At 41.4% G+C, this 9,795-nt stretch overlaps 1 protein-coding gene across 1 annotated transcript in view; it reads left to right on the top strand.

Annotated features, from left to right (window-relative positions):
- The first annotated feature begins 1,726 nt into the window (after positions 1 to 1,726).
- The window catches only part of myo1d (myosin 1D), an 88,619-nt gene continuing 80,550 nt past the window's right edge, over positions 1,727 to 9,795 (top strand). The window contains exon 1 of the mRNA XM_017438047.3: positions 1,727 to 2,102. Coding sequence (XP_017293536.1) covers positions 2,008 to 2,102 — 95 coding nt within the window. The 5' untranslated portion in view covers positions 1,727 to 2,007. The remainder of the gene's footprint in view (positions 2,103 to 9,795) is intronic.

Here is a 9,795-nt window from a genome sequence, read left to right as displayed (position 1 = left end):
GACCAATAACCCGTTACACAACTAAAGTTTTATGTTGCACTCACAGAACTCTGCTTGGGTCTATTAGATACTGAACTTAAAGTAAGAATGAAACATTACAATATTCTAAAATCAAATATATGTAAAAAGTCTTACATTTAAGTCACATTTAGTTCCACTTTTTTTTTTTTTTTACCAGATTAAACTACAGCAGTTTAGGATTAAAACTTATCTTTTTGCAGCTTCTGTTTTAAAAGTAATATAAACTTTAAATGTTTCAAGCATTTTTAAAGGAAATAGGAACACAATAAGCTGTTGTATTCCAGTTTGTGGATTTTCTGTGACAAACATATTTTTGTTTCAGATTTCAGGTCATCACTGTGGATATTTTCAGTATTTTAAATGCCAAAACAATGAATTACCTTTAAAAAACACCCTTTTGTCAAAGAAAGACAAAACAGTTTAAAGTTTTTGGTTTTAACAACAGACCTTCTACCTTGGTGACGTAGAAGGAGGCGGGGCCAGCAGTGGCAGACTGCTGCAGGACGCTGAGGAGATTTCCTGTCAGCGTTTAGTATTTAATCTGGAGTGATGCTGTCGGGAACTGGAGCCCCACGTTTCACCAGAGGAACCCCCAAGCTTTACGATGATGTCACACAGTCTGCGCGGAGTTTCACCTTCGGACAGCGGGAGGAGGCCGGCGCTGGTCGGACAGCGGGAGGAGGCTGGTGTCGTTCGGACAGGTGGAGGAGGCCGGTGCCGGTCCAAGAGGCAGGAGGAGGCCGACGCTGATCCGACAGCGGGAGGAGGCTGGCGTTGATCCGACAGCGGGAGGAGGCTGGCGTTGATCCGACAGCGGGAGGAGGCTGGCGTTGATCCGACAGGTGGAGGAGACCGGCGCTGGTCCTCCAGGCGGTGGTTCTCCTGTTGAAGGTTTATATCTCAGATTCTCCTCTTCAGAACGTTCTCTGCAGTCAGCCTTCAGACTCTGGGTTGTAATTTTAAACGAACATCCATCAAACCTTCTGGTCCTTCAGAAGCCCCCCCCCCCCCACACACACACACACCACCTGTATTTATTATTTCCTGCCTTGTTTTTTATTCCTTTTTGGTTCTTGATACGTCACACTTCAGCGTGATCACAGAAAATGATGAAGAGACCCGAGTAACTTTTAAACTCTTTGATTATTATTTTAAGCAAGTATAAATGAGAGACTCTGGAAATAAGCACCTTCTATGACTTTCTTTTGATTTATGTTACCTTCAAAACACTTAATTTCCCCTTTAAAGTGTTGGAAACTGCAGTTTCATCTGTTTTACACAAGATGGCGCACTAACATCAGCGTGAGTCTGCTGGGCTTCAAACAGAAGAACCCATTCAGGTTTGTGGACATCAAACTATAATATAAACCCTAACGTTTAAGGAGAATCCTTCAGATTCAGGAGCTTTATTTTTCATTTATTTATCCCATTGAAAATAAATCCTACTGAGCTCCATTTTTCCTTTTATGGTAGCAGAAGGCGCCATTAAAAGTAATAACATGTTTTTCTTTCACGGTGGCCTCGTCATCGCCGAAATATGCGTCAGAAAGGCAGTGAATCTGCGGTGCTTTTAGAAATATTTGCGATGCTTTTCGGCTGACACAGCCCCTGACCCACACCTCTGCGCAGGGGGAAGGGAGGGGGCGGGGCTTGGGAGCGCATGCTCACATCTGATTGGTGGACGGCCGGTCCGAGGGGCAGAAGAAACGCGAAAGGAAACGGCGAGGTGAGGCGGCTGTAACGGGACCGGGGACAGGGAGCTTCGGACGGGCATGAGGACATTTCTCCGTGGGGGGGAGTGAAACTCTCATTTAAGACAGGAAAGCGAGGTTTGCGGGGAGTTTTCTGTAAAAGTTGTCAGCCATGGCTGAAGTTTCCAGGCGAGTCGAGATGTTCTGAGGAGAGGAGCGGAGACGCAGCCGACGTTCACCTCTTTATTGACACTTTAAAATTAAAAGTAGATACATTTAAAAACCAGCAAACAAGATGGCAGAGCACGAGAGCCTGGAGTTTGGAAAGGCTGACTTTGTGCTTCTGGACAACGTGTCAATGGAAGAGTTTATGGCCAACTTAAAGCTCAGGTAAGCCTCCGTCATTACTCACCTCTTCTGGAGCCTTTCAGGTGACTTTAGAGTTTGTAGAGTTTGCTACAGTTTAGTTTGTTCCTTTATAGACATGTGCTGTAAACACCTTTAGGAGTTGTCATTCAACAGGTGTTTGGAAAGGATCCAGGGGCGTAGTCAGAGGTGTCTGAAAGTGGGTGGGCCACCAAAATGAGCACAGGTTGTAAAAGAGCAGCTTTTACCTGTTTGTTGGACCTGTTTTCCCTCAACAGTGAGGCTTGTTTCTGTCAACACGCAACCAAAAAAATGATTGTAAAACAAACCAGAGAAGTTGTAGTTAAATGCAAACAACTTTGAGTTAATTTGTAAAGGAATCTGTTAACGTTTAAACACGGCACAGGTGAGCGCTGTTCAGCACAGAAGCTAAAATGAGCTAAAATTTGCAAAACAGTTGCTAAAACTGAAGCAAGTTTGCTGAACAGCGCAGTGTTCTCCATGCATTTCAATGGGGGGGGGATTGTAAATATTTTAAGAAGCCTAAAAGTTACAAAACCCCAAATACATTTCTGTAATGTCCTCAATGAGCTGAGCATTTTGATATATAAATGGGTAAAAAGTATGCTGGACTAATTCCAGTCCAAACAACACATGGAAGGAACTGTAAACAGAAAACACTGACTCAGCGTTCACACAATAATGAGGCTGAAACTTTTTAAAAGCAAGCGACACCAAGATCATGCATCCTGATTTAAACAAATTCAAGTTAATCATTTCAAACTCACAAAGAATGGAGACAAAAAGAAGTTCTCACATCGATGGTTAATATAAACCTAAATTATTAAAATTTATGAGCAACCAGGTGTGTTTACCTGCGGAAACAGCCGAAGTGACTGAAAACATGTCAAACATTAAACTTACTGGCTACATTTGTTTACATTCACAGACTACGGCCAGCTGAGTGTTTTGTTTACATTGAGCGTGGACCCGCATTACAGAATTACAGTCACTATCTCTGGAAAACTACTGGAGTAAACGCTTTTGAAACTGCACTATTTATTGTAGTCCAGGGTAACATTTTTTATCTTTTATTTTATACTTTGTAATAAGTACCTGTTTAAAACATTTTAAAATCCAAAATTCTGGATTAATTTAAGTCCTTAAATTGTGAAAAGTTGTAACCGGTTACAAAACAGTTGGAGTTATTTCTTCAGTTCTTTTGAGAAAATTGCCTTGAAACCTTCAGCAAATGTTGTTTAATGAGTATGCTGCCTTTATTAAGTGGTTAGCATAATAAGTCATCAGTTAGTTTTTAACTTTTATTAATAAAAAAAAAAAGAGTTTGTAGAGCAACACCACTGAAGGCACTTTCCAGGACAGAAAAGGAAGTGCTGATCAAATCCGCTGGTGTTCTGTGTAAAAGTAATTTAAAATATGAACTATAAATTTATTAGGTGTTTAAAAATCCCTTTGTGTCAGACCAAAAACTCCATTTTGCAGCTGTCTCGTAAAAACAGAAGTAAAAAATCTTGAGATGATGAAAAGAATTCTGCGTCTTTATTTACTTATATAAGAAATCTTTAATATAAGTTTCCTAAATCAGAATTAGTATGGAAATCAGTCAGTGAGGTTGTTTAATTGATAGCCCATTTATTGTTTTATTTAAGTGTAAACAAAGAAACCTCTTTTTGCCAAAAGTGGGTGTGTCTAGGCCCTGTGAGCCCCGCCCATAGCCCCGCCCCCAATAGACGTAATGAATGAAAAGAAGTCTGCCTGCCTCGCCTGACCTGACCTGAACTGATTGTTTCAGGTTGGACGCACGTTCACTTTGAAGTTTCCTGATCTAACCGGTAAAGTCTCCTTGAAATGTTTGTTGAGGCTCCGCCCTGGCCGCGCAGACTTTCCTGTTTCTGTCGCTCGTGTCAGTGCGAATGAAGGGAGGAGCGTTACGTTTCAGATGGGAATCGGCTTCCTCGCCTCTGCCATCTGTGATGAAAGTGCAAACTGATCCCTGATGTCATTTAAGAGCTCTTAGTGTCTTTTTCAGCAGCACCTGGCAACCAGCTTCATAAACGTCCCATTTGTTTCATTAAAACTTGCTGCAGCATTAATAAAAATAATAAAACTGTTTAATAATTAACCAAACTTTAGCTCAATATCTGTATAAATGACAGATTAGGTTTTTCTTTGTTGGCTTCGTTTAGCTGTGTCTTGTCATATAATTAGTGTAGTGGATTAGCTGTGGCGGCCATTTTGAGTTGCGTTGATCCATAGATGTTTTGTGAACAAACAGACAAGTTTGAGTCCAATAATTGTTGGCAAAATATCTCAGGATCCAACTGGACAGATTACAGTAAAGTAACTATTGGCTGTTTGTCTACAACTGATTAAGCTTTTGGAGCCGTTCAACATGGCCGCCACAACTTTAGGTTGTAGAAAAATGGCTCAAACTTTGTGAATTTTACCTATAATGAGATAAAATTTGTTGCATGAGATCGTACACATGATGTGACTAAAATCCATCCGTCATTTCTCAACAAAACACTGACTAAACTAATGCTAAGCTTTTTTTTGTAACAGGATTTCTTGGGATTAAGACTTTTAATGTTGCTTCATTTTTTAAATTTACTTTCATTTAATCGGGTAATCTCAACTTTAAATGTGCAAACGTGAAACTAAAGAAGTTCTCCGCAGAGTGTGCACAAGTGAACATGTGTTTAAAAAGAACCCGGCCGCTCTGGTTAGCATCGTTTTCACAGCCATACCATTTAAATTAGATCAGCGTCTGTGGCGTGAACAGTAGCCGTGGCAGCCAGGCAAGAAGACCTGGGAGGAACCAGACAGCACCGAGCCTTGTTTACCCCCCAACCCTCCTTATTTTCTTGCCTGTTTGTTTTCCCTCCAGCTACGCTGCTCGGGCCGGAGGTGGCATGTGGAGATTGTTATTTGTAGAGGGTGTGACCGGCCAGGAGCACTTCCTTTCTGCTGCGTTCCCTGTAGTCTCAGCGTGTGTTCGTTCATGGAAGCAAGCCTCGGTGGGTTCGAATTGGAGCGAACCGCTTACGGAGGGCATCTCATCGTTTGTTCTGGTGCTGGCATCCAAAACAAGACCGTCTGGAGCACATCTGCTGCGTGTGTTTTATCCTCACAACAAAGTTCAGCTCACTTAACCCCTGGTGGTGGGCTTCTGTGCTCCGACAGGTTTCCAGCTGCTGTTCGCTCTTAAAAACACAAAATAGTTCTGTTTGAAGTGGATCAAAATGCTTCAGTGGGTTCTCATTTTGCTCTGGTCCAACTAGCAGCTCAGTGAATTTCTCTGGTGAACAGGGGATTTTTACTGTTATTAAAGAGCTGCCATGTCAGGCTGCTGATCATATCCCCCTGTGGCAGCAATTAGGGCGTAATTTGGAAAAGGTTGCTCATGGCCAGACATGGTTGTTCAGGCTGACATTTACTTTGTTTGACTTGAAGTTGAACTTTGCGGCCTGTTCCATTGAGCGTACCGTTCTCAAAATAGAGCCCAGTAAATGCCCGGTCTTTTTGTAGAGATGCCTGGAAAGATAAAAGTTCAAATACTTGTGGAGTCTTGGGAAATCTGCGAGCAGAAAAGACTTCTTGGCCAAACACAGTGTTTTGTATCGGAGACCTGAGTCCTCCTCCTGAGGTGTGGACACCCCGCTCCACACGTCCACCTCTTTACTGTTTCACATAAACTCTATAAATCATTAAAATACAGACAAAATAATAATAAATGGTCGACACAGGGGCTTGTTTCCTCTATCACACAGTGATACGATCACTGGGGCCGGTGGGGAGTTTATTGAAACAAGTTAAAACAAAAGTAAAATATTCAAAAACACAGGACACACAGATGGAAACCTCAGAATGAGCTGAAGAAGAGAGTCCAGGCAGGACGGAGAAAAGTTTCAGGAGTGATCTGTGCCAAAAGGAAGGCAGCAAAGGTCAAAGGTGAGAGCAGCCATGTTGGACGGTTTGGAGACAGAACAGGAAGTGTCGAGGGACGAGAATGGACAGGATTAGGGATGAGGTCATCAGAGGTCCAGCACAGGTTGAAGGATTGGACATGTGCAGAGGAGGGACAGAAGGATGTTGGAGAGGACATGGAGGCAGTTGGAGGACAGAGGACAGAGTTAGAGGAGGAGGAGAACAGCTGAAAGAAAAAGAAGTCAGTTTTGTTCTCGTGTTTCATATATTTATGTTTTTGGATATTTAAATGTAGAAAATTCCCCCCCAGGTTTAGCACAGATATTTTAGTAACAGACAGTGTTGACTCCAAAACTTATTGGCTAAATTTTAAACGAAGATCTCGTGCAATCTGTCAGAACTCAGAATATGTGTGCTGGGATCACTCTCAGCTACTACCAGACCAAATGTCAGGTCAGTGTCTGTAAAACTGGCTGAGAAATAACCATCTTAAATCTGGTTGCCTCCAGAAGTCAATCAGCTAGATGCATCCACTGACTGCTTTCTGTAGGATTCGTAAAATTTCGTTCAGCGGTTCATGAGATATTTTGCTAACAGGCACACAGACAGTGGCAGAAACATTATCGCCGGTGGGTGATTATAAAAACATGAGCCACACGTTGAAGTTGCCTGAAGACGAGTAAAAGAGAAGAAATGAGGATGTTGGAGGAAAAATAGGAGGTCTGACTGAGTGACGGTTCCCAGCTTCCTGTCAGACGTTTGAAATGTCTTTTTAAGGCAGCATTGTTTGGTTTCTCACCAGGAATCCAGGAACAAATTCCTTCAAAACGGCTGTTTTCCTAAATAATTAGAAGTGGCTTTCCCCCTTTTCCCCCCTTAACGAAACGAGTAGCTGATAAGTCTGGTTACAACGCTTTGTTTTGTTTATTCCTGTGCAGAACAGAGCCTGTACCTAAACAGAAGTACGGCCTAAAAGCCAGATAAATCCATAACACGGTCCAACATGTACACATTTAGCTATAATATTATATATTATAATATTCAACCTGAAGTGAGTAGCTTTACAAACTGTGAGAGAACGTTAACTTTAAAGGCTCCTGTTTTTGTGCTTCAGACGCTCCCTGAGTGATTTGACCTTTGAACCCATCCATGAGGAGTTAAAGAGGACTTTGAGCAGGAAGTCTCTAATAATACGGAGCAGGCCAGCAGAGCAGGAAAGCATGGCATTTCCCTTCGCTTTGCTTCTTGCATTTCATTGTTTCCTGGATTCTGGTTCAGCTTGTTGTACAGCTCTGGTTCCAAAATGGGGAGGGGGTTTCTCAGACACGTGGTCTTATATCTGTTCTAGTTATTTCTCTGTTTCTGGTGTTTTCTTGATTTGACCTTTAAATTTACCTGGCAAACTGTGTTCATCCGGCGTTAAAGGATCAGTGGGTTTCCTGTTTTACTGCTGGTGTAAAGAGGTGTGGTGCAGTGAGGAAGAAAGGTAACTCTGCCTCTATTTATCCTGCTAAATAAACAAGGGACCAAACCTGCAGGGAGATAAATCCAAGGTTAAAGGTTAAAGTGCAGTAAATAAGCCTGCTTTTCTGTTTCTGACCCTTACATCAGGCACAGTAACAGATGGAGGGTTTGATCTCTTTATTTACTCTTTTATGATTTTGTTCACTCCTGTGTAATAAAACCAAAGTCCGCTTGTAGAACGCACGTTCCTGACTTACCCCGCAGCAAAGATGAAAGTGGTGATAGCATGCAGCAGATGCTTCTAAGAATATTTAATCCCAAGCTGCTTATTAAAGTCTTTCCCTTCCTTGCAGCGGTCGCTGACTGTAATATTTATAGATGATTACTAAGATAACAACCCCTGCTTTGCTTTTTGCTCAATTATGCAGTTAAAATTCTGTAAAATGCAGAGTGAGTGACTCCACTACAACTGAATTCATAAATCTAAAATTAGAAAAATGCTAGCTCAAAGCTAAATGTAGCAACAGGCTGCCTTAAAGTAGCAAAAACTAAACGTAGGACATGGCGAGCTAAAAGTAGCCTAAGAAGACAAAAAACAGAGCCAGTGTTTGAAAGAAACTGATGGATTTCTATGGGGAAAATACAACAGTACAAAAGCATCGCACCCATCTCCTGAGCTGAAAGTTGTCTTATATGAATGGTTAAAATAGCCCAAAGTATGCAGGCGTAGTATAAAACAGAGTAGGTTTCCGGCCGGCCGGCAGCCTCGCAGAGAGATTTCTTGTGACTGAAGAGGAAAACGAGCCGACGGATTCATAGAAGGCTGAGTGAGAAACGCCTCGTCGAGCCACCCGCCTGCAACCCGGCAGTGAACAGTCTGGTCTCACCACAAGAATGTCCTTACAACCAGCTGTAATCTGAAACACATTACAATCCCTGCATAAACAGGGGGCCGAGCCTGCACAGCTTTATTCTCTCTAAAATAGGCTCCCAGCTCTCAGACGTCTCATTTGTGGACAGAGCTGGCAGAGCCAGGATTGGGTCTTTAGTCCAGCCCTTCATAACCAGTTTCTAGGCTTTTTTTTCACACTACAGTTAGCTGCTGCCTTACAGTTTTCTCTGAAACCTCACTTTCTTTCTGCGGTGGGACAAACGGAGAATCAGACTTTCATAAATTTATTCATTTCAGATTTTTTGTGAACGTAATTGTTATTTTTTATTTCAGCAGGAGGTGTCCTTAAAGCCTCAGCAAAGCAAAAATAACATGCAGTGATTGGTGCATGATCTGGAAAAGCTGGAAGAGTTTTAGGTTTGTTGTTATATTTTAGGACTGAAAGATATTCAGTTTAATAAGCTTTATAATGTAGAGATAAACTGACTGATCAAATATTGCTTTCTGGTAATTGTTTACATTTAAATTGTGTTTGCAAGAGCTAAATGACACATGGAAGCATCAAAATCTGCAAAAATATGTAAAATTATCCCTTATATATCATAATATCTGAGAAAATGAAATATTTCTTGAAGATTAGTTTGATTGCTTGTGTTTGCAGTAAATCAGGTTGTGGCATGACGCCTTTAAGTCCTGTTGGTTTTTGCATGTTGGTGATTTCACTGGCGGCTTATTCAACAGGCAAATCTGCTCATCTGTTGTGACAGTTTTGCAAAACACTTAGAGACTGTAATTCAACTTATTCTTTTATCCGTGTAGGTGTGAGAAGGAAATCAGACACACAAATAACACAAATCTGTTGACTGCAATATAATTTTACAAACTGTTTTGAGTTTAAAAACTGCCTTTAAATGTTCGGTTTCTGTGTTCATAAGTAAGTTTAAGCTTTAAAAAATGACTTTTAAATCTCAGCTGAGGATAATATCAACTTTCAACAATCCAAATTTTCAGCAGAGAGCATCAAAATATTGATTTAGTGCAAATGTCCCAAAAGACATAAACAGTAGAGTCCCAAAAATGTTAAATTTTATTACAAAAACTCTTAAACAGCCATGATCGGGGTCCAAAAGATCATTTTTATCCACCATGACTTTTATTGAAAAAGCACTAGATTGAGGTTCAGGCCCTAAGGAATGCAACTCTGTCCGGTAAGGTTTTAACTTTTATTAAATATCTTCGTTTTGTATGATTCTGTGATCCACCGGCCTGGAACCCCTGAAGCTGTTTCACGTGGAGTTTAAAGTTGTCAGGCGTTGCATGTAAATCGCCTCATCATTTAAGAAGCAACCTCATCCTCTGTCTGCAACATTACACCCCAACAAAAACTCCCTGCAGCCTAGTCAAGCCCCCCCC

This window comes from Kryptolebias marmoratus, linkage group LG17 (genome assembly GCF_001649575.2).
Source record: "Kryptolebias marmoratus isolate JLee-2015 linkage group LG17, ASM164957v2, whole genome shotgun sequence".
Classification (NCBI taxonomy): domain Eukaryota; kingdom Metazoa; phylum Chordata; class Actinopteri; order Cyprinodontiformes; family Rivulidae; genus Kryptolebias; species Kryptolebias marmoratus.
The sequence above is the reverse complement of the archived record's forward strand: the minus strand, read 5'-3'. Positions and strand labels throughout refer to the sequence as shown.